The sequence below is a fragment of the Pygoscelis adeliae genome, unplaced genomic scaffold, assembly GCF_000699105.1.
Source record: "Pygoscelis adeliae isolate BGI_AS28 unplaced genomic scaffold, ASM69910v1 Scaffold160, whole genome shotgun sequence".
NCBI classification, from domain to species: domain Eukaryota; kingdom Metazoa; phylum Chordata; class Aves; order Sphenisciformes; family Spheniscidae; genus Pygoscelis; species Pygoscelis adeliae.
In genome coordinates, this window is record NW_008824035.1 from 8103145 (window position 1) to 8128079 (window position 24935).

General features: G+C 38.6%; 1 protein-coding gene across 2 annotated transcripts; it reads left to right on the forward strand.

Annotated features, from left to right (window-relative positions):
• Positions 1-783: 783 nt before the first annotated feature.
• Positions 784-24935, forward strand: NFE2L2 (nuclear factor, erythroid 2-like 2). 2 transcript variants are annotated; one of them, XM_009332451.1, is made up of 5 exons: positions 784-850; positions 19164-19433; positions 19599-19694; positions 20374-20553; positions 22602-24935. In XM_009332451.1, exons 2-5 carry the CDS (start codon positions 19167-19169, stop codon positions 23808-23810), a joined length of 1752 nt encoding a protein of 583 aa, XP_009330726.1. In that variant the 5' UTR covers positions 784-850; positions 19164-19166; the 3' UTR covers positions 23811-24935. The 2 variants fall into 2 exon arrangements, with proteins under 2 accessions (XP_009330726.1, XP_009330735.1); XM_009332460.1 differs by lacking the exon at positions 784-850 and adding an exon at positions 1827-1867.

Here is a 24935-nt window from a genome sequence, read left to right on the forward strand (position 1 = left end):
AGCAGGAGCCGTTGCACAATCATGCACTTCCCTGGGGCGGCTTTGGGTTTGGCTCAGCCTCTCACACAGCCTGAGGAGCCTGAGCCGCGGTGACCCTGGCCTCGGCCTGGGCCGCAGGTGAGGGGCTGTGACCGGGGCGCTCCCCTCACACCTCCACCTGCTGGAAACGCCTCTCGAGGGTTTTGAGCCAGAGTGCTTCTCTGGGGTTTTGACACAGGAGGAGATTAAGTCTTGGTGGTCTCCTCCAAGGCAAATCTCTTGGAGGCTTAGGGGTGTTTGGATGTATATGTGTTTTGTGCTACGAAACCTCTTCTTTAAAAGCCTGGGGAAGTTCAGTGCTTTTGTACTGCAAGCTAGTTGCACAAGAGTGGGGTGAATAACTGAAAACATAACTGAACTCCATTTTAAATTTATATAATCCTTATGTGTTTTTCTTGGGCCTTTAAATGGGAAACATACCCTTATCAACTAAGTATTAGGTTTAAAGAAGCAATACTTGAAACTTAAACTGGAGCTGTTTTAATTCTTTTAATACTACAGATTTAAGACTCAAGTTTTGAGGCTCTTCCAGTGTGTGTCAGTACAGTATATGCTACGCAATAGAGTTTCTTTTAACATTGTCTGTCCACCCTTTAGGATATGTAAGTGGGTACTTCCTACAGGTAACATCTCTCTGGATATACCATTTTCTGTTCATTGAATGCTGTTGCTTTTCTGTCTTAGGCTACTCATAGCTCTGCCTGGCCCATCTGTTTTTCTAGCCCTGGGTAGCATAGCCGTGACCTCCACCTTGCCTCCTCGGTTTCTTGGAAAGTACTGCAACAAAAATCAGGCTCTTGGCCTATGCTGTGTAAACACCCTGTGAATTCTTTTTGCCTATAGTATCCAGCTATGGCATTTCTGTTCTCATTTCTGAGAGAATCTTGACAGACTGATTCCTGTGTACCTACTTTTGTGCTTCCTTGCCCAATCCACCGTGACTTCTCTGCCAGCAAACCTAGCTTTTGTTACTTGTTTGCCTACTTTGTCAAACCCTTTCTACCAAGCCACCTGTTGCAATTTTCCTATCTGAGCTCAACAGCTGCTGGTTTCTTCTCTTGCAGACCTAGCCTGAAAAGGCACTGCATTTTTTAGATAGTAAATGATTACCATCTTTGACACATAGTTTTAAATGTACTTATTAAATGGAAAATTCAAATACCCTTTCTCATAAAATGTTCACTCAAAATGAGAGACGGGGAACACGGTCTTCCATTGAGCCCCTCACGTTTTGCAAGCCAGTGGATGGGAAGGGTGTGCACTTGTGCAAATGCAGTAAAAGCTCTTAGTCTTTTATGTGCCTGGTAGCAATTGTCATAGCAATTCACATGTAAAGGTGAATGTGAAGGACTGGGATTGATCTAGCTCCTTAACCTGAATGTAAAATTGCCACTTTCCTCCACATCCTTCTGCGGGAGTTAGAGCAATATTCTTGAAAAAAGTATTCCTTTGTTGTACCTCTCTGCCTGGAAATAGGATGCACCTCTGTATGCAGAGGTGAAATGGGATGTTGCCTATTACACACCAACAACACAGACATCAAAACATCTAAGAAAAAAGAAGGCAACGGAACAAATGTCAAGATGTTTCAAATCACATGCGAAAGCATGATATTCTCATAGTAGCTGTTCTTCTCGTCAGTAAATTTGAAGTTATTGAAATGGTTGCTTGTAACCTTGTAAAACAGCTCAACAAGCTCATCAGTTATTAAATTTTGAGCCTCATGACAAGAAGAGAGCAAAAAGAATTTACTTTCCAACACAGAGAATGAAGCTGTGGGTTGCACTTAGACTGAAGTAAGACCAACTGTAACAACTGGCAAAACCAAGTAAGCAAATAATTGAGTGCCTGTGTAAGTGTATCTGTTAGGGTTTTTCTATCTGGAGAACTGCCCTGAGGAGTCTCCAGCTCAATTAGTGTGATCCCTTCCGTCTAAGGGCTTTAATGAGGAAGACACTTTTTTTTTTTATGACATGCTGTATTAAATTGTCAAGTAAATGGGTTTATTTTTTATTCCCTAATGGCCTATGATTTCCACGTGAGGTAGATTCTGCAGGCAAAGACAAACAAGTGCACTGCTCAGGCCTGGCAACAAGTCTTTGTTTTTTTGGGGGGGGTTCTTTATTTTGTTTCTTGATAATGAGGTTTAATAACCCTGTTGAATAGGAATATCTGATCAAGATATCTGTAGAAATACCTATTTCTATCTATGTATGTAGATAAACTTTAATATAAGAAAACATCTACATTTCTGAATATGTTAGCTACTAAAATTATGGACAAGTTTGGAGGAAGTAGATGAACGAGTATCACGAGCTCTATTATAAGTAAAAATGCATTTATTCTGACCCTCTCAGTTCTTCTGTGCTCACCTTGATATCAAGCTGCACTGATAGAGCTTGCTTTCCTTCAAAACTCACAAAAGAATCTTTCAGTTAAGCCAGTGGTAGATGTAATGCAATGTAGTATGTTTAGCTGAAATGAATGTAGACTAATAGGAGCTGACCATGTCAATCCCTTCAGAACAGCTAATTGGATATTATTGTAGTAAATATCCATCATATGAGCACTGTTCTGTAGTTTGTTTTTAAAATGTGCTAAGAATTTACAGTTATATTGGAAATTGATGGAAATGCAAGAAGTTAATTGTCTCTGAAAATACGACTTGAAGAAGTTTGTGGTTAGGACTTAAAGTTGGAAAAGAGTTTGGCTTTGAAAGATTGTTGGGAAATATTTGAAAGAGACCAAACTGGAACAAAAAAAAACCACTCAGTGTAAGCAGAGGGCAGCTGGATGATCTTGTGTGCTTTAAAGAACTTGAGACATTTTTATAGCACTGTGTGGGTGGTGAGGAAGGTTTGTATACAGTTCCCACTAACGTTCATGGGCAAGAATAAATTTTGGGTCTCTGTCCCTTACTTTTTTTCTTGTTCTTTTTTTTTAATTGAAAAAATAGAGATGGTATAGTACTTATCCTGAATAAGAATGCAGCAGGTTATGTATAATCCTGAAGGACAAGGATATTGTTAAAAATGTGTCAGGTTATTATATCTATTGTTGCACCTGAATAACCTTTTGATTTTGTTTGGTTTCTTTTCCTCAAGTTCTATATCTTAAATTTGCAAAGTAGAAAAATATCTGTTGGATAGGTATTGCTACTTTTGTGATCCTGACTGAAATGAATGTAGCAAGGGCATATTGAACATACTTATTTCGTTAAAGAAATCTTAGGTACCTTTGTGGAATATGCTGGGCTTTGTGAGATGGTGTTGAGGAACACTAGAAGTGGAAGGAGCGAAGTGAAATATTTGTCATTCACTTTCTCAGTAAAATCAATTCATACTGTTTTTTTAAATATAATTTTTCCTATATAGTTATAAAATTTTATTATATTTGGCCCTTCAATAGAACAACGAACTCCAGAACAGCAAAAGCTGTCAGAGTTTGTCACTGAAATTTTTTGGAATACATTAGACTTTTAAAGGAAAGTGAAAAAGAGTCAACTGCAGGCCCAGAAAAGGATGAGCTTAGGAGAGAAGGAGAGAATGTAGAAAGTTCAGATGATGACAGTAAATGACACCAGCTGTGCCCATGCCTGTAACACTGGATGTATGCTTCATTGGAAAGAAGGAATGTTTCATTTTTGTGTCTAGAACACTGCTTCTTTCCTTTTTTTTCCCTTTGAAATTATGAAAATAAGCTTTAAAATGACTAAACCATTCACTAAAATTAGGCCAATTTGTGAAAGTGTAATGTATTTGCAATGATTGTATTGGTTGAGGCTAGTGCAGTACAAGTCTGGGCAGTAACCTGTCGGCATGAACTAAATATTAATCCCCTGCTGCTGTGCTTGAATTGCAGCCAGCAACAAGTCCTCCAAAGTCTCCAGGTTAATCACCTAGTTAAGGTTTGTTTTGGCCTCCATCTCATTCCAACCCTAAGTAACCTATAACTTCAATATAGCACATTCCTAGAGAACTTGAAAGGGTTTGAAGTCTGTTCAGTTTTCTGATTGTGTATTATACCGAAGTTGGACTTTGTGCCACAGAATATGGCTTTAGGTGAAGGGAAGAGAATACAGTGCGTTGGCCAAATTAGTTCTTTTTCGGTAATAATCTAGTTTAACTGGTTTTGGAAACACTTCCATCTGCTACCTATGCAAGTCTTTCTATGTAGACCAATGAAAAGTCAGGTAGGAGGAGTTGGAAGTCATGACTTTGAATTCATGTTACCCAAAGATGACTGATACACAGCGAACTGAAATCCTGCTCAGGGTTGCTCAACAATAATACTTTTATGGCATATTTGTTTTATTAAGGTAAACAATTAAATCAGCCAGTGAAAATGAAGCCAGCAATGCTATCTGTGGTGTATAAAACTGCATTAAACCATGGAAGGCTTATCTGAAACAGATACCGGCAAATACACTTCAAGTAGAGATAGGCATTGTGTACTTTTATCTTTCCTATCCAGTAACTGCTTTCTGTACAGGAAAAGCAAAGCTAGTGACAGTCACGTATTAATTGACAGTAGCAAGAAGTTAGTTGATCGTATAGCGTTTAAGTTTTTCTAAAGTATAAGAACAGTATTACTACTCTGTGCAGCACAGTACTGAAGCAAGCACAGGGACACCTCTGTCTCAGGATTACTTTGTTTCAGTGATTTTTAGATATATATTTCTTAATTTCTCTTTACCACCTTTTCAAATAAGGAAATAAAAAAATACATTCCTCAGCAGAGTATCTTGTTTTAATATCAGTTTAGTTTCACCTTGACATGCATAGCCCAACAGTGCCTGTTTCAAATAGAAGCAAAGTCTCTCAGAACCATACATTTCAATTAAACATTAATTTGGATAACCAAGCAGTCTGTAACAACATGAAGTTAAAGTAAAAATGTTTAACTATTTGACTGCTTTGCAGAAGGGGATTTGTCTTCATCTTATGAAGCATCTTCTGTTTTCTGTCTTAGCCATTTTGCATTCTTGGCAAAATATTTGCTCAGTTTTCTTTAACTGCCACATTGATTTTCTAAAGTTACATGTTGATACGTGGGCTTTGTGTTTGGCTCTTAATTTCTACTTTAATATTCACTTTAAAAGGATTAATTCAAGTGTTTTGGTATGTTGATCATGGAGATGATGGAAAGCCAATAGGAGTTAATAACAGTGTTAATAACTCAGTTAAGTTAGCATTGTTTTACCAGCAGAGTATAACAGCTGCTCAGTGGTATATTAGTAATCCCTAGCACAAGTACTAATTGGCAAGGCTGTAGTAGAATGGGTATAGCTTAGAAATAATACTCACGTGGGTACAATTTATCTACTACGGATCTGGTTGAAGTTTTCATTATGTCAGTTTAGGTTTCTGATTTTGGTCTGATTAGCTGCAGTTTTTATACTGGGAAGAAGGAATATAAAATAGTGTTTATTTTTAGCTAAGTTATTTTGAAGGTGCTGTAAATGACGATTAATGTTTCCTATCTTTACAGTTAAACTAAACCATTTCAAGAAGTATGTCTTTGTTGTTGATGCTATTGCAGTACTGAGGGAGTTGAGACCACCCAACCTTGTACTTGCAGTCCAACTTCTGCAGTATTATTCTGAGCAATGCAATTAAAAAAAGAGAAGAAAAAGGAAAAGAAAGTTCCTTTAAGTTTGATGTTGCAGCAACAAGTTATGTAAGACCAGTTTGAAACCATCTCTTTCAAACCTTTTAAGGAAGTGTCTTCTGTATGACTATGAAATGTAAAGATACCAACTTTTCCCTCCTTGCCCCCACCTCTGTCCTTGCAATTTCAAAGTTTTATTGCTGTTTGCTGTATTGGTTTTACATGCTGTCTCTTGTTAAATAGGAAAAAATCCACTCCTGGAGACTGCTCGCAAAACAAAGTTTGCGTACTTGAGAAATTGACTCAGAAGGAGCTTGGTTGATAGCCTGCTTTTAAGAGGAGGTTTGTTTTATGATTAAGGGTGTGCCTGTTTGCTGTGTTTGAAATTAATGCACACTAAATGTTGAAGCAGTGACTTTTCTAACAGCTGAGTTATGTGAAAAGCTGTGACTTTGATTTGCTTCCTGCTCGGATAATCACTGCTGTTTAGCCATAAAGAGCTATGATAGAAAGATCCTGGGGGTTTTGTTTGTTTGAACCCCTGTGGTAAAATTAGTACCTCCCTACTTATTGCTATAATTAGAGTGGAGCAATTCCTGTACTGCTTGGGCTGTTGGAAGATCCTCATTCAGAATTCCCAGACAGCACGTGGTTGATGCAGGTCTGCCACTCTGAATGCTGCCTGCTCCCATGTAAGATGGCCAGTCTTTCTGTCCACTCCGCAGCTGGCATCTGTGTTTTGTGACGCCTGGGCCTGGGTGCTTGGTCATTTCTTCTTTCTGCCTTCAGGAACTGTTTGGTTAAGTTATATGCTGTTGGGTAAGAAGGCTGAATTTTGTCCTAAAACAGGGTATTTCCAGTTAGACTGCGTGCAGTTATGTAGCCAGATGACATGTTCTGCAGTCAGGTGGGTAATAAAACGATGGGCAAAAGAGGTGGCAGGGGTGGGTGGGCAGGCAGCTCTGAAGGTTGCTGCAGCTCAGCTCAGAGAGGTAACAATTTTTGAGAAGCTTCATGGCTGGAAGGAGAAGACGGAGACTTTAGTGGCAGAGGTCATCCGAGGTGTGTTAATGGGAGTATTCCAGCCCAGCTTGTTACACTAACGATTGTCTTCACCAGTATCGCAGTAGTGGTGACTGATACCTATGCACCAGTGCAGATAATACAGTCATTAAGTGTCCTTGGAACAAGCATGCTGTAGACCCTGGTGCAATCTTCTGTGAGTTATTTGACATGAGATGCACGGACATATTTTCTGTTTTATAACATTGGATTATATTTGCACTTTTTTTCCTACTGTAGATGGGACTTGAGCAGGTCTGTGTCACCTGAGGAATTCTGGAAGATTGTCCCACTGATACTTGTAAAATATATCAAACCTGAGTAAACTTTTGGAACAAGTAGGATTTAAGATACCTAAGGATAAAAATGGAAGTACTTCAGTAATAAAAACGGTACTATCAAAATAGCATAATATGGTAAAACAGAACTTATATTTGAAACTGTCATAACTTCTGACAGCTGGTCTTCCAAATTATTTAAACTGAATTCTTTGGTTATGGAAATGCACGTCATGTTTAGGTGCCTTATAGCTGTGTATGCCGTAACAGAGAGAATTACAGCACGGTGACTTCTGATACTGTGCTTTCTAATTTGGTTTTAGTATTTGAACTAGAATATTATCAGGTCAGTTCTTCAACTAGTATAAATTGTTGTGACTCAGTGGAATGTTGTAGTTCTGTGGAACATTTTCCAGCTTGATTTGTGATCCTTTATCATCTGCCACTTCAGGAATCTAGTCTGCACCTACCACTCTCAGGAACCCTTGCCCAGCTGATAACTAGTGTGAACATCTCTCAAAGTTTCTTTTTGCTGGCAAAACAAAGAATGGAAACCACTTAAATAATGAAACTGTTAATGGAGTGCTTTAAATTATTCTGAAAAACTCTGTTACTAAGGTCAGAGCCATAGAATTATTTTAAATTCAAAATGAAGCTTGGGATGAAAGTTTTTGATAAATTGTGTGTGTATATGGCAGATGGTGAACAAGGTCTTATAAAGTGCAAGTAGTAATGACAGAATTAACAGTTCGTAGCCGACTCTCTGAGTAGTGATTTACCCTAACAAGATCTCTATCTCTCATTGTCTGAATTAACTATGCTATAGAGAAATTTTAGAATCTTGCAATTTTTACTGATAATTTGCTATAATCTGATTTTTTCCAAGTATTTACTGAGGCATAAGGAAGTGTTTTGGTCAAAGGCAGAAAACTGTTTAATATCCGAACCTGACATTTTCTTTGCATTCCGTATTTTCTTATTTTACAAGTGATCTTATCCTTTTTGCTCAACAAATTGATTCTAATTACGTCTGGAAAGCAATCAAATCTTCTGTAATGTCTTCTACTAGAAAAATCAGCTGTAAATGCTGATTTTGGAAACAGTCTGCTAAATATACTGTACTGTAATATACTTGCAAACTGGATAGCCCCCCCCCCCCCCCCCCCCCCAACCCAAAAAAAAAAGTGTTTCAGGCCCCTTCCAAAAAGAGAGGGATTTCAAAAGCTATTATTTGTGGCAAACAGTCTTGTTTTGGCCATCATAGGTGCTGGTAGAATGTGTGAGGGGACACATGTCAGGAATTGGCCTCTACCTTGATTTCTTAGGTACATCTACCCATTTAATCAAAAAGCTGAAAGAGGCAGCCCTGTGATAATCAGCTTTATGCACTGTGAGCCGGTGAGCCTCCTGTGTACTCCAAGGGGACAGACATGGAAGCCCCAAGGACAGTGGTGGGCAGTGAAGGCTCTTGATTTGGGTGGAAGGACATGATGACCGATGGTTGAGTTTTGGGGGTTTTGTTGTTCTTTTGAGGGTATCAAGAAATATTGCTTTTACATAATTTGGTAAGAAGTATAAAACCCCTCACCTGCGCTGGTTCATGCCTTGGAAGATGAATTAGCTCCTTTTGCTTTCAAAATTTATAAATTGAGTACTACACAGGACTTTAAAAAGTGAGGGCTGGATTGCACCACACAGAAACAAAGCTTTACTTTTGCACACAGTGTGGTTCAGTTCCTCAGTGGGTTTACCTTTTTTTACGCAAAAGTTGTCATTGTGTACAAAAATGATAAATTGGCATGTGGACACCTGACATGTTGGCCCTTCTTGAGCTTTTTGGTTTAGTTGTTTAACTTTGCAGGACCTTCAAGTGGAAGAGCTTCCTGAAACCTTTGTGGGGGTTGATGACTTTTAGAGGATTGCTTTTTGCTGAGAAATATGTGAATTAAAGTGCTTAAGAAAATGAGTAAAATCTATCCTTGCCTCATTCTATGGAAAAACAACTCTCATCATGTATCTTGGTGTGGCTGGAGGAAGCGGAAAAGCTATACAAACTCCCTTCATGCAAATTAAGTAACAATTTCTATGATGTTTCATGTAAATTTAGGGAGAGCTTTTTTTGGTCATCAGTACACAGTTGAATGGTCTTGTTATTTACTGAAGCTTGTCTGTAGTATGTCGGTAAGGAAGGCTGTGCACGGTGTCAAATAAACCATTTAACCATTAATTACTTGTTTGGAAAGATAGTGTTACCACAGCAAAAATTTGCCACACTGGGTCTCCCTTCCTCAAATCTGTTATGATCCTCTACTGTTCAGTGGTGAGCAGTTGAATAGCAATGTATTTTTGGCCTTTTTTCTGTTTTTTTTTCTTTCCCCTTGTAGAAACTAAATAACCTTTCCAAGTGTATTTGAAGTTGAACGCTCAAAAAAAAATTGACCCTGCTTATTTATTCAAAATTGTGCACTGACACTAAATTCCCAGCATTATCTATATAAATTATGTATGTGAAAAGTGCACATTAATTGCAAGACTCTGATCCACGAAGGTATTTAACACCTGTGCCCCACAGACTGCAGTGGGAAGTAGGCACCTACATACTCTTCCAGATGTGGGCTGACACATATGGAACACGTCACAGCTGACCACCTCTGGAGCAAACTGTATTCCCTGCAATGTAACTGTATTCTTGAGCTTTTAGTCTTAAGATAGTACTTCTAGGCTGATGAGGTGTTCATGTGACGAGTTCTGAGTTTGAAAGCATCCTTACTCTTTCTTTGTCAGCTCAGCTTGGAAGCGTGGAAGAATTTCCTTGAGGCAGCCTTACGGAGTAGATGTCTGTGTTACTGAAGGAGGGCTGATGGATGTGTGCTGGCAGTACAGTTAGTGAACCTCATTGCTTTCTAACCCACACAGATGCTCCAGTTGCTTTGCCATTGTAGTTTGGCCCACGAACAACAACAACAAAGTTAGTTGTTTGTGAGATCAGTGAAGTGAAACTTGGTGAGACATGCTTCTTGTAATACTGGAGCATGGTTTCCCCATCCAGGCTGTAGTGCAGTTGTAATGACCCATCTGGTGTCTGTCCCCATAACTTGCCCAGCCATCAGCCAAATGACAGCTAAAAATGGGGACTTCACAGTAAGATCCCAGTACGGTGAAAACGTGTAGTTCAAGAAAGATTCTAAATAATCCTGGAGAATATTTTGAGCCACCAACAAACACAATGTTTTCATGTTTGGTTTGAAACACACTTTTCCAAAAAGTGTGTAATCCTGATGAAATCAAAATAGTGGCTAATAGGTTATAACCTAAGGTTAATACAACCTAGTAAATGTTATTTGCAGTTTTGTTAGGTTCTTTTCCCTGTTTCTATGTTCATCTTTTCTTGCTTCCCGGTTTCTTTCATTGGACAGAAGAGCATGCTATAATTTGACTGGATTGTGTTTCCCAGATGACTGAGCCATTATTATAAATAAATCCTCTTGTAGATAAACTAATGAGTAGCCTGTGGCAATGTCCACACACAGTACATGCCTGACTGGGTACAGCAGGGTAGCTTGAAGGTAATCATTTAACAGGTAATTGTTTTTCAAGTACTGTAGGTTCAATATATAAAATGAATTGGGACACAAAGGCTTTTGTATTCCTATGGTTAAAAGATCTGCAGTATTTTCAGATGCTGTATACTTTTTTATATTATTTGTTTACATGCAGGGTAAGGATTTTTGTGCTGTATAAATGACAAAATTCAATAAATGCTGGTTTTCTTATGATGCAGTTTTAACTTGGGAGGAAAAAAACCCAAACACAAATCAAGGCATCAAGACCAGCTTTTCCTGAAATGAAGTAGACTTCTGTCTGAGATGGCTGCCATTTGAATACCTTTCAAAATGGAGTTAAGAGGTGCAGTACGTCGTGATTAGACAACAGCTAGAAAGTCAGCCACAACAGAATCACTCGGTTTACTTGCTGGGGCAACACAGCAGAGTTTTGTTGATGTGCATGTAAAAACAAATAGGCAGACTAACCCACTCTTTTATAAAACAATCCCATATTTTTGCAAGCCTCCCAATTTCATTATGCAACTTGTGTAATAGATTGTAACTTGAATACATATTAACTTTGTGTGCTTATTGACTTAATTATTTTGTAATGCTGCTGATGCAAGATAAAGAAGTAGCAAGTAAATGGCTCTGTTAAGCTGAAAGAGGGATTCAGAATTTGAGTAGAACGGACAACAACAGTCATACCAGCCAAATATACTGTGGAAAAGTGAAATTTAGATTAACACAATATAATTAAGACCTAAAAGGGAAGAATGGAACCCATCTAACTGAAACAGCAAAGCTCTGAAAACATGTAAGATTCATTGCTTTAGATACTGATGTTCCAGAAAGCACTCTGGGACGTCAAGAGATTTAGGACTAAGTCTGAAGAAGCTGGATGACACCCATGACCATTTTTGGCTTTTGCTTAGTAGCCAGGGTAGCGCTTGTAAATATGGGCATAGTTAAATTTATTCAAGAAAAGTTCATCGTCATCAGCCCACAACATTAGACCTCACTCTGTCTTTTCCTTTAGGCTAAGGCAGAAATAGGGGAGTTTAGAGCAGATACAATACATGACATATTTGGCCACAAATACTAGAGAATACCTTTTGAAAAATCAGATATTGTACAAAGAAAATAATTACCAATGTCAGGTTTAAGACTTTGCTTTCTGTAAGCTATGCAAATGAGACAGTGGGTTTCAGCTTTTTTTTCCCCCCGATTTTTTTTTTTTTTTAAAGATGTTGAGGCAGGATCGATCTTGGGACCATTCAGCCCCTGGAAACCACATACTCTATATTAAACTCTTATTTTAAAGCTACCTCCTATAATATGTATTGATTAAACAGTTTAGAAAAACACAGCTACTTCTGGAGCATCTGAGACAGAGCACCAAATAATCTTCTGCAAAAAGATCTGTAGCACTGAGAAAGAATCCCCTGATCTGTTGTACCAGAAATGGTAACCTCAAGGCAGACAGAATGTGTTGGGAAAAGGATATATGTATGTTTTTCTGACTCCAGAGATATTTAATGAGCCAGAGAGGAGAATGTTGTTCCTGCTGCTGTGCCCCAGGCTGGAAGGGAGTGCTGTGAGGCTCTCGTGCATGTTCAGTATTTTAAGGAGTGGCATGGAGGTGAGGATTGATTGATTTTGCAGAAAAAGAGAAAACTATTGTCAAAGTGAAGAAGTAAACTGCTCTTTATGTCCCTCCTTTTCCTTCTCTTTGCTGTCTTTCTGATGAAGGTGTTTTTCTTTACGTGCTCTGGTCTTGTGCTACTGTTAGCATTAGGATTTTGCAGTTTTTGGAGTTGGAATGAAGTTAATACATTAATGACCATAAACAGCCTACAACAGCTATTCTTTATTGCAGTTACATTCTTGCTCATTTACATTCTTCAGACTTAAAGAAACCTGTCTTTCCACTATTACTGGAGAATATATGAGGTATATGTTTTCCCTGGCAGTTTGGAAAGCTTGCTTGCCATAGGATGTATCGTATGGGAAAACCATCATGTTGGGAGCTGTACAGATCTTACAGTCATAGGCTTTGTTGATACCATTCCTGGAAGATGATACTCAGGTGAAATACATAAATCATCCACCTCTCAGAGGAGTTATTTCTGGAGTGAGGGTTAGGAGACTGGGTGGGTAGTGTCCAGAATTGCATTTGTAGGGGAAGATTGTCCTTCCAGCCATCCAGAGCCTCTCCCTGTCTTTGTCAGAATAATGCCCAGACGAGGCTTGTAGTGAAACTTTCTTAAGAATGCTGGACAATCCAGCCAAGGAGTTTTTCAACTAATCTAATTTATAAGAGTAGATCCTGACAATTTGGCATTTACTAGGAGAGCCTGCTGGAATACAGTGGAGGTACAGTCTGAAAGATGAGATGTATGTTAGGAGAAAACAGAGGCTAAACACATTTAGGTAATGAAATACCAAGACTTCTTCTGTCCCTGGCCCGGCAAAGCATTCTAGAGGTTTCTTTCTCGAGTAAGAAAATGAAATTTGTTCACAAACACTTACATTTCAGGGACTGAGCTTATCTCATATGTCTCTCTTGGGGCAGAAGAATGTCCCAAGACACATGGTCAGCATTTTTCAACAGGCGTACTTATATAGACATGGAGTGGAAATTTTCTTACAACATAAGTTCTTTAAAGCTGTGGCTTTCCAACCCTTTTAGAGTCCTTTTTCAGGTAAGTTAGCCTTCTGGGGCTTAAAAAGAGTTTGCAGACCAAGATATCAGGCATCCAAAGACTCTTTAGGGCAAATGGGCATCAAGAAGCAGAAGTAGGCTGGTTTAGTGTCAGTCCAGTCACACCAGTAGTAAGTGGCACAGGTATGAAAGAAAAAGACACCCCCTCATGCCCACCCAAGCACCCTGTTTCCTCCTAGATTGCCTGGAAGGTCTTGGTGAAGAATGTGGGACAGCAGGCAGCTCCACGGGGCAGTCAGGGATTTGACCTTGTGCATTCACAAATCACAGGTTGCTGTCACATGGCTTTGTTTGACAGCTGTCCTGTCACATTTCCAAATCCTAAATCCAGACATCTAAAATTGCTATTGTACCCCTCTGCCCTCCAGAGTAAATAGTTTCTGCCATTCCCTTTCCCCATTCTTCTCCTAAGGGCAGTTGCTCATTCAAATTTTTCATGTCCTCACTGTCCCTTCCACGTTCTTGAATTAACTTCTGTTCTTCAATTTCCACTTGTAAGGGATTGAAAATTATGGGTCAGCTTTCAAAACTCAATTGTTTTTAAAAAGTTATGGTGTTGGGATAACTTCATCTGCTTTCTGTGCTTTCTCTGAAGCATGAGGCTTATGTGCCCAGGATTTTTTTCTGTAATTATGAGTTGTAATTAAATAAGTAACTTACCTTGAAGAAGATTTAGAAAACAAACCACTAGTTTTGGGGATTTCAGAGATCATCTGAAAACATTGAGTGATTTAGAAATCATTCTTAAAACCTGCTTGAACAAAATCAGATCCTCCTGAGGATAACGAGGGGAAGACATTCAGCTGTTGCTTCCACAGCCTGTGATTTTTCTTAAGTGATAAGATGCTTCCAGCTCCTTCTCTTGCACTTGCTTTATTACTTGATCGCCCTCCCTTTCATTCTTACCTAGGAGTGTCTCAGGTCCTTGATCCTCACTTCCCACGTGTTTTTTTTGAATACAGCAAAAAATTTAAGGTGCTTTTTTGTTAGTTCCTTTCACTTTCTGAAAAGCAAATAGGAATTGGGGGTTACTTTGCAAGTTTTCTTTCTGTAGATAAGCTATAGGAGTGTCTTCTTGTTGCTTGTGGGTTCCTGTCTGAGCTCCCCAGCTGGATGCAATATCTATTGATTCTGTTGCTTTTTCGTTTGTTCATGCTGGCATGTGAAATCTTCTCTCTTCTTGGAGTTAGGTGCTAATGGATCATGGGAAAGAAAAAAAATCCTTGTCTGGTGAGAGGTACTGCTAATGCTATCCCAATTTATGTTGCAAAAGGCATGACTTTAAGAGGTAAATGCACAAAACCCACCGATGTGCTCTGTAGTAAGGGGATAGCTAATAATGGGTTGAAAGTGCTGTCTGAGAGTGCTTTCTGAGATTGTTTCTCTGCTGACACTTGGGCCACTGGATGTTTCCACTTCACCAGTGCTACCTGTAAATGGTTTATATTCCAAACAAAACCAAAACCAGTCAGATAAACCACACAGGGGAAACAAAAGATTACCATTTTGTTTAAAGCACAAGCGTCAGTCTATGAAACTAACATGAAAACAGGGTTTCTTGCCTTCGTTTACCCTACTGCAAACATGTTTGCTTAGGAGCAATAAGAGTTAATTGTCAAACTTTACAATGTAGTCAGAGATTTTCTCATAAAATGTATAACAGACTCTGCCCAGATGGCAAATGCTGATATGTAAATCTAAAACATGAAAATTTCCATTGGGGGCCAGATGGTGGCTTAATGTGAATTGTTTAACATTTATGTTTATCTTATTAAAAGTGCCTTTATATGTCCAGACTAAGCTATCAGTGTGGTTGGAAGAGCATATCTCTAAATGAACAAAAAAAATCAAACCATGAGTACAAGGCACCTCCTGCTTACATGGATCATGGGAAAGCAAAGCATGTCCTTCTCTGTTGAGAGAAGTTCTTTCTCTGTTTACAAAATTGTGAAGAAAATATTACAAATAAAATCAAATCGCCATTTGTCTGCTTGGGAAAAATATTAAAAACATTACTCTCCTGGAAGTTAGAAATGTTGGACAACGGTAACACACACATTAAATACCGTAATATATTTCCCCTTAAAATAGGCGTTGGTGTTCAGTGGAAAAGAGCTGAGCTCTAGACTAGGGGAAAGCATCGCGGCTGCAATCCCTCCCGGGCGCAGGTCCTTCCTCCTGCAGGGGAGGCCTGGCTCTTCCTGCACTGCCTCTTGGCTCTGCCAAAACCATCGTTTCCTCTGATGCAATTCAAGAAGTTGCACAACAGAGGAAAGAACAAACGGGCATTTGTGGACTCCGTCACATGAGGGACCGGTGGTGCCTTTACAGTAAATATGTCTGATATTAAGGGAAGAGGTTAGCGTGGCTCCGAAGGGCAACAACTAGCCCTGGGTCAGATGAATCTTTCACAGGACTCTCAGTGCACGTGCTCCAGTTCAGATGCGAATCTGTGCTCGCTCGTCCCTCCAGATGAATCTTTCTGAGACCAGCACATCATGTTGAGGCATCTAAAAATTAGAGGGTAGCTGTTGCACAGGCAAGAAGTAAAATACCTTTTAATAGCTTTAGTTAAACACTCCAGGCATCAAATACACAGTTATTTTTTGATGCTTTCACAGTGGAAGGGGGAAAATGCTTCAGTGGTAAACCTAAAATAGAGTGCCTGCCTGTGTCTGTGGATACCTCTATGTGTGTGATAGTGTTCAAAAGGCAGAGAAATAATTTAAAGAAGGCGGCTGTGGGAAGGCTGAAGGAACAAAATTGCAAAATATTTGCTTTAGACTGCAGTTTTCTTTATTTCTTTTTTTAGTTCTTTTCCATCACCTCATGCTGGGGGTTGTGATTCACCTTAGTGAATCACTGGTCAACGTTGACTCCATTAACTTTGACCTGAGGCTTTGGACTAATGCCCAGAATTTTTTTTTTTCTTAAAAAGGGCAGTATTACTAAAAGCACTGGCTGAAATTATAGATAAGTGTTAAATGGCAGGTTAATATTTAAATCAGTGTGCTGTTTGATGATATTACATATTAGCATATTGAACAGAAGAACACTTCCTCCATAGAACCCGTTCATGTGAAGAGGAATTACTTGAATTGTTACTCGAAGTTAAGGCTAATTCTGCTGTATTTATATAGAACTTTTCAAACTGAAAATAGGAGGGCTCTTTTCCAATTACGTGGTGATAATTTAAAAAAAATAAAAACACTCTTGGTTTTAAGTGCCACAAACACAACAACTAAATAAAATAAAATAAGTTACTCCTGACAAGCACCTCTCTCTGGGGTAGAGCACAACACTGTTTAGCAAAGCTCAGCCCTTTGCCAGAGACAAGATACTAGGCTAAAAATGGTCCCTTGAAAAATGGTGACAGGAGCCAATCAATGCTGTCGTATTAATCAAACAACAGCCCAAGATCCTGAAAATCCTGAAAACCATGCAAGCATATTCATTCAAAAAATAATCCTGCTTGCTGAATTGATTGCCACACACACACAGAGGTGGTGTACAGCCACAGCATTTTTTTTTTTTTTTTTTGGCCAGCTGGTATCTTTGGAGATCTCTCATCCTGCAAATGAGGCAGCACTCAAAGCTACATATTTTGATAATAAATATAGCCAGTAGTATGGCTGACAGATTTAACTAGCTGTGCCTTAAGTTTTTTGCACTAAGGCTATGTGGGTTTTCTTCTTAAGGAAAACATGTTATGCCTTCTGTACCTTTTTTTTTTGATCACTTTTGTTTTTTGTGATTTAAACTGAAACTGAGCACCAGTTCTGCTATTTTTGTGCTGTAGTCTGTTGCAACTCGGGGGAAAACAGCTCTGTTAATTCACAGCCTTGTGCATTATACACGCAAAAAAATCTTTTGAGTTACATTTTTAATGGTGCCTTGTAAATGAATAATTCAGAAGTGAGCCCTAAAATCCAGATCCTGCAGTTTTATCCAGAACATATTGCAAATGCTCTGAGACTAGGAAACAGTTTCAAATCTGCTGCAGAAGGAGACAGTGAGCAGCTGGTAAACTACTGGCCCTTAATGAAGCTATACCATATTGCAATATCTCCAATTACTGCAGAACTTAATTAGTTCGTTTTACCCTGCCAATCTGGAGAGACCAAACATTGTCTTGGGCAGCCACTGTAATTATTTCAGTTTCTTCATTGCTGGCCATTAAAGCTGAGTTTGGTCTCTCCCAGCAAGGTATATTAAATATGTCTTAGATTTGGGAATGCCTGCATTGTGTTACACAAAGATATTTTATGTAACTGCTCCATTTTAGAGAAAAGTAACTTTTTTAGTAACTGGTAGAAGTAGTTCATGCAGTGTATAAATATGCGTGTTAATGGTATAGCACTTTTAACAAAGAAAAGAGAATACTGAATTGGTTTGTTCAAATGTGGACTTGCCCTAAAGCTTTTTGCCATAACTGTTGTACAGAAGTGATCATTTTGAATGGCAACATGACTTGGCATTCAAGTTACTTTGCTTCTCTATTTGGAAATAGTCTTTAGCGGTGAGGGAACATTTTAATTTGATCTGATGGCAAAATAAATATATCTTGGGTGTAGAACTGCTAACTAAATCAGTAAAATTCTGTTTAAATGAAACGTAGTGTTCGGTATATTATTTGTAGTGTGCTAGCCTGATGACAGTCCCCAACACCAAACGTTATTTTTGTGTGCTGCCGCTAAAGGGTAATTTTAAGAATAATGAAAAATGCCATAAAATCAAAACTCCCAGGCACCAGCGAGAAATTGTTGGCATTTACCCATCTGACAAATGTGGCTACCAAGTATTAAAATTCTGTATCAGCTGACATCCAAATTGATGATTTTTGAATGTTAGGTTTTCTTCACAGAAGAAAATAGTCCAAACTTCAGCCCTTAAGAATATCAAATATTTGAACAGTAAAAAACCAAAACAATCCACTAACCCCTTCCCCCCCAAAAAAAAACCCTTATGCAATAAATTAAAAGAAATTGTAGCCAAATCAAATAATATTAATGGGTTGGTTTTCCCTAAATAGCAGAGTTTAATTTGCCTTCTGAAACACTGCAGACGCAAGGGGTAGCTGATTTCCAAGAGATTTAGGTCATTGTTAGCTGTCTGATAATGATTGACTCTGTGATGAGCCAGAGGCCAACTGATTAACGAAATTTGAGGCTTATTGACCTCTAGTTTATACACAACTGCTCCAAACCAGCTGCACTTAGAACATCAACTTAGACTACGCTTTAAATTACAATTTTTTTAGTAATAGTCTTAATAATTGTGTTTAGTGCTACAGTGATGTTATGTCACTTGGTGACTTTGAAACCAGGTTATCCTCCGACTCTGAAGCCCTGTTCTGCTGATTTTTAAGATTAATACTTAATACCAGGATGGGAACATAAATATTTTAAAATATGTTTTGCAGTATGGCTATTATAGTTACTTCAGACAGTCCTTGTCATGTTTTTACTCAGCTTTTACAGTTTTATAAGATCACCTGAAAAAAATTTACGTGGGCAAACTTTCCAGTTTCTGTTCTTTTCTCCTAAAAATTATTTTCTTAATGTGACATAATTCATTCTATAGCTTCATGTTTTCTAGGAGCTAACTTAGGAAAGAAGAATATATTTATCCTCGGGCTAGTTCATGTATTACATTACCAATTGTAACAAATTGCTTAGTTTCTATAAGCCTGTGTGCGGGCCTCAGCAACCAAACCATCAGTTCACACACTTCAGAAAGGTCGTATAGAGCCATATTTTATTTAGATAATTTTGTAGGATTAAGAGTATAAGCCTCAGTTACATGAGTCTACCTGTTTAATAGAGAAATTAAAAGCTTTTCTATTGTTCTAAACCACTTTTGCTGGGGAGGACGCTTGCTTAAAAAAAAGCATTTCTATTACAGGACATGAACTTGATTGACATCCTTTGGAGGCAAGATGTAGACCTTGGGGCAAGGCGTGAAGTTTTTGATTTTAGTCAACGACGGAAGGAGTATGAACTCGAGAAACAGAAGAAACTTGAAAAGGAAAGACAAGAGCAGCTCCAAAAAGAGCAGGAGAAAGCCTTGCTGGCTCAGCTGGAGTTAGACGAAGAGACAGGTGAATTTGTTCCTGTTCAGCCAGCTCAGCGCATTCAGCCAGAAAATACTGAGCCACCAGTCGGTTTTTCACAGGTAAACTCTGATATGTGTTTGTGAGTGCGTTTTAAACCTTTTTCCATTCACAGGAAGACATAATGTTCGTGGTTACCTAAAATGAATTTGCATTCGTTGCTATAATGGAAGATTCTTCAGTTATTCAAAGATGCAGTAACATTTTTTCATAACTTTCCTATTTAGACAACACAGACTTCAAAACCAGAAGCAGAGGCCTTGTCCTTTGATGACTGCATGCAGCTCTTGGCAGAAGCATTCCCATTTATAGACGACAATGAGGTAAAAATGCTCAATACAGCGGTTTCACAGGTGGTCTTCTAGGGGATCAGTCTCATGTCTTCTCTTACTAAGATTTGTCTTCAGCATAACATTAATTTGTGATACGATTTGAGTTTTGTCCTCAAGCTGACTCCACCTGGAATAAAGCAGCGTAGTAGGCTTGAAGTAGGGCTGTGTCCGGAGGGAGTGGAGTGGTATTCTTGTGTTCTTTTTGCTTACTGAATCCTGCAGCCAGGACTCGGTGTGTAACGCCAGCTGATGGCAGCCATTCCAGTTACTGCGGTAGTGGACTTGGTCAGTTTGTTGCAGTGAGCTTCGTGCAGCTCTCTGGAGTCACTGCGTTTGAGTTGCTTTATTTCCATGTGCTGACTCAGACTATTCGATGTGTAAGGATAAGCCTTTCACCAGCCAGTTTCTAGATTTGGTTTTTCCCTATTTCTTTCCTTAATATGAAAACGCCTTTCATGGGAATATTTTTGTATTACCCCATTGTTTGCAAAACATGCTTTTGTTAAGAAATACTTGTCTGTTTGTTCTGCAGAAATGGTAGAACACCAAAAAACAGATTTTTGCTTTGGAAAAATCAAAGTTGTTTTTTGAGTGGGTTTTTTTATGTGGGGGTTTTCTTGTTATTGTTGTTTTGTTTGGTTTTTTAAATATTTTTTTTTAAACACTCCAGGCTTCTTCAGCTGCATTTCAGTCACTGGTTCCTGCTCAGATCGATAGCAGCCCAGTCTTCATTTCCTCTGATCAAACTCAGCCACCTGAATCACCTGTTCTAGTTCCACTTACTGATGCGGAGAATATGCAGAACATAGAGCAAGTTTGGGAAGAATTATTGTCCCTTCCAGAGTTACAGGTAAAGGTTTAGTATGATAAGCACCTGAAAAAAAATAGCATGATATTTTGGAGGAGTATGGTGTTTCGGAGAATGCAGTACAACAACAGCTTAACAGATCGTGATTATGACTGTCACGTTGGATTCTACACCTGTAGGATGTCTATAACTCAATATAAGCTTTAATTTTTTAAAAATAATATATTGAAAAACATGTAGGAAGGAAGGAAATTGGTTGTTTATCAGAAGGCCTTAATAAAATACAATCTATCTTCCCAATCGGAACTTCCCCGTGTTTAGCAAATCATTGTTTGCCGCTGTATGGAACTTGTTACAACATGATCATGGTTGAAATTTCAGCTGTTTAAAAGTGGATACTTCTGAATTACGGATCTACAACAGGAATTGTTTCCACAAACATTATTTTAAATGTTGGTGGTTTTTGCAGTGTCTGATTGTGTGAATCATTTATGGTTACTTTTGCATTCAACTTTTATCTAAGGCAAAGGTTTTGTAAAGTTGATAATAGAACATATATTTAGATACATAGAAGAGTCAGGTATAGTTATATAACTACTGTTTATATATGTTCAGTAAGAACTAATTACGTAACATACATGAACTGAATATTTCAAAGGAGCAAAAAAATCGCTCTACTATATTTCTAAATCATGCATTGCAGAGGATCTCTAGGGGTTTTTTCCTCCTATCCTTATGTTTCTATTTACATTTTCCTAAGATTTGACTATAAAATTGAGTAAATTTATTTTCAAATATATTACTGTAGAACGTCACCATGCTTCATGATGCTGCTCACACAAGAGATGAATGCTCGGTGGAATGCCTGTCAATCCAAATTATATTTAAAAAAAAAAAAAAGTTTGCAGGAACCGCATTTTTGCTGCCACTCTACATTTTCCCTTCATCTTTTTATATTTTTCAAACTTTTCTTAGTATCCTAATCTTTACTGCTGTGGTAGGCTTAAAAGCCCCACATAAGTAACGAGGGCAATTGGCTGTGAAGAGGCAGCAGTGATGCTGAAAATACATTAAGAAACCAAACCAAAATTATCTGTTGCAGTAATTCTGAATAGTAATTGAATAATCTCTTGAAAGAAGTGTGATAATTAAATTGAGGGCGTCGCCTTTTACGAATTATGTTTGAAGAAAAGAAAAAAAAAGGGCGCTTTCATTCAAAACCCTAGCTTACGCCTTGAACGATCTCTGGTTAAATAATCAGTGTGTGGTCCCTTCTTAAGAGAAACAGAATCATTTGGTAATTGCCTAATTCTTTGGGGACAGCAGGCACACTAATTTCAGCTTCAGTTAAGAAACTGCCACCCCGTTGGAAAGAACATTGGTCTTGTAGCCAGTGAAAGCCTGTGAATGTAATAGTCTTCAACGCTCACACTGATGTTAGCCAGCTTAACTAAAAGTATGTGGGGTGAGTTAATGTTTGCAAGGCTCCACGTTAGTACTCTTTTTACTTCACTGAGAATTACATTTCTCTGCACTGAACAGCTGCTTCATTCAGTAAATCCTAAAAGAATCTTGGTTTTTGAGGAAAAGAAATCTATCACATAACATGAAATTAAGAGTGCTAAAAGTAATTGCTTGCTAGTAATGCTCATTAAGTCTCATTCAGTAATTTTACATTTACTGTACTCATGCCATTCCTAGCAGTGGTGCTTGTGGGAAGTTCAGACCTGGCAGCTCCAGGATCCCCACTAGCAGTTTACCAGAACAGGAGGGCTCCGTGCAGCTTCCGTATAGCGTAAGAATGGGTCTCTTCAGCGTCTTGCTGTGAGTTTGAGAGGCTCTGCTCTCTTAATCTGAGTAGCTTTGTCCAGAACAGGTTGCCTCATACTCTTGCTTAGGTATCTAGTCTTCTTCCTAGATTGCCCCTCTGTAGTAAAAGTGTGTTGTAGTCATCTAGGTTACAGCAATGTTGTAATACCTGTTTTCTGTGCATGTGGATTGCTAAAATATTTAATGTTTGTGGGTTCTAGAAAAAGGTTTTCTCAACTGGAGATGTGTTGCTCAACTTCTCTCTTGCATTTCCCATGTAGTGTCTTAACATTGAAAATGATAACCTGGCTGAGGTAAGCACAATCACAAGCCCTGAAACCAAGCCAACAGAGATGCACAACGGCTATAATTACTACAGCTCATTACCCATCATGAGAAAAGATGTTAACTGTGGTCCAGATTTCCTGGATGGTATTGAGGGCCCCTTTTCCAGCATTTTGCCACCAGAAGACACCAGCCAGCTGAGTGTGAACTCTTTACGTGACACGTCCCCTTCAAACTCTGATTTCTGTGAGGATTTCTACACCACCTTTATTGATACAAAGGGGAACGGTGACACAGCAACAACAAACACTATCGGTCAGTCACTCGCGGAAATTCTAAGTGAACCTATCGATCTTTCTGATTTCTCACTGTGTAAAGCTTTTAATGGCAACCACTCAGGAACCGTACCAGAATGTAACGATTCTGACTCTGGTATTTCACTGAATGCAAGTTCTAGTGTAGCATCGCCTGAACACTCTGTTGAATCATCTGCCTGTGGAGATAAGACTTTTGGTTGTAGCGATTCTGAAATGGAAGACACGGACAGTGCTCCCGGAAGTGTGCCGCAGAGCAATGCTAGCATGTACTCTTTGCAGTTCCAGGATCAAGTGTTTTCTTCTGTGGGGCCAAGCACTCAAACACCTAGTTTGCGGTGTACAAACACACCAAAGAAAGAACCCCCGGCCAGTCCAGGCCACCCCAAAGCTCCGTTCACAAAAGATAAACCTTCAAGCCACCTCGAAGCTCATCTCACAAGAGATGAGCAAAGAGCAAAAGCTCTGCAGATCCCTTTTCCTGTTGAAAAAATCATCAATCTCCCCGTTGATGACTTCAATGAAATGATGTCTAAGGAGCAGTTCAACGAAGCCCAGCTTGCGCTTATTCGAGATATACGCAGGAGAGGCAAGAACAAAGTGGCTGCTCAAAATTGCCGTAAAAGAAAACTGGAAAACATAGTGGAACTGGAGCAAGACTTGAGTAACCTAAAAGACGAGAAAGAGAAATTGCTAAAGGAAAAAGGAGAGCATGACAAAAGCCTTCGTCAAATGAAAAAGCAACTAACCACCTTATACCTTGAGGTCTTCAGCATGCTACGCGATGAAGACGGAAAGTCTTACTCTCCTAGTGAATATTCACTGCAGCAAACTAGAGATGGCAACGTCTTTCTTGTTCCTAAAAGCAAGAAGTCAGAGACTAAACTTTGAAGGGCAGCACAGCTGGGTACTGTTCTCCGAGTCATTATTTTTGTATCGTTATCCTGATAGTTTTTACTGTGAGGTGGAATGCAGAATTAGGTAATATTTTTCAAGTAATTCTATGCAATGATAATTTTAGAGTTAATAATCAGTTTATGGAAGATGCAAGTTTAAAACTAATAGCGTAATGCAGATGGACGTATGCAAAATTTGTAATCTCACTTTTATAACAGACATTTCCTTCTTACAGCACCACTCTGACTACTTTCCATATACATGTAAATATTTAAAGATACCATATTTATATACTGTTCCTATCTCTTGTTATATTCATAGATCTATTTGAGAGAGAGAGAGAGAAATGATTTTAGCCTTCTAAATACAATTTCTCGCAAGACAAACAGTATGGCTTCTGATAACTTTTTTTTATAAATATGCAATAGTGTTTGTTTCCCATTTTTCTTACACATTTATACTTGCTTTATATTTAATATATGATTTTAATTTAGTGTAAAAGTTGATACGTAGTGTTTGGTTTTGATTTATCAGTTCATTAAACTTTTTTTAACTCTACTTCATACATGTTTATTTCCCTAAAGAAGGGAAACCTTCGCTAGTTTTCCCAGGCTAAGTCTTCATGTAACAAATACGCTTAATAAGCAGAGATGTATCACACAGCATTGTCAGCACTACTAACGCTTCCTTCAGCATAATTTTAGCTGCCATGTGGGAGGACTGTGTAACGCAAAGTTACGTTTCAAGTCTACGCTAAGTTTACATCATTTTTGTCTTGCTCTTTGAACACTACTTAAATTCATTGAGATCTTTCCTCCAAAGGCATTTAAAATCTGTTAGTTAAGACATTGTCAGCATTATGCGTCTTTCCAACTAAAAATTCTGTACACTTTTGGGTAGTTGTTCTAGAAGTACGCTATGTGTCCCTGACTCCGATCAGCGAGCATCGTTGGTCACTGCTGTTACTTGGAGCTTATGGAAAAAGGCGTACTGACTGCCAGCCAACTGCACTGTTTGGAACCTGTGCTCGATTAATTGAAAAGCATTGTGGAGTTCAAATTATGATTTATAAGAGAATAAAAATTGGGCAAATAAATAGCATTGTTTTGTTTACTCTTC

What these genes read in the sequence shown, in the direction of transcription:
- NFE2L2 (XM_009332451.1), top strand. Translation starts at nt 19,167, where the DNA reads ATGAACTTGATTGACATCCTTTGGAGGCAAGATGTAGACCTTGGGGCA. An exon ending in CACCAGTCGGTTTTTCACAG is followed by an intron (nt 19,434 to 19,598) that starts GTAAACTCTGAT and finishes TTTCCTATTTAG; the next exon opens with ACAACACAGACTTCAAAACC. An exon ending in TGTCCCTTCCAGAGTTACAG is followed by an intron (nt 20,554 to 22,601) that starts GTAAAGGTTTAG and finishes TTTCCCATGTAG; the next exon opens with TGTCTTAACATTGAAAATGA.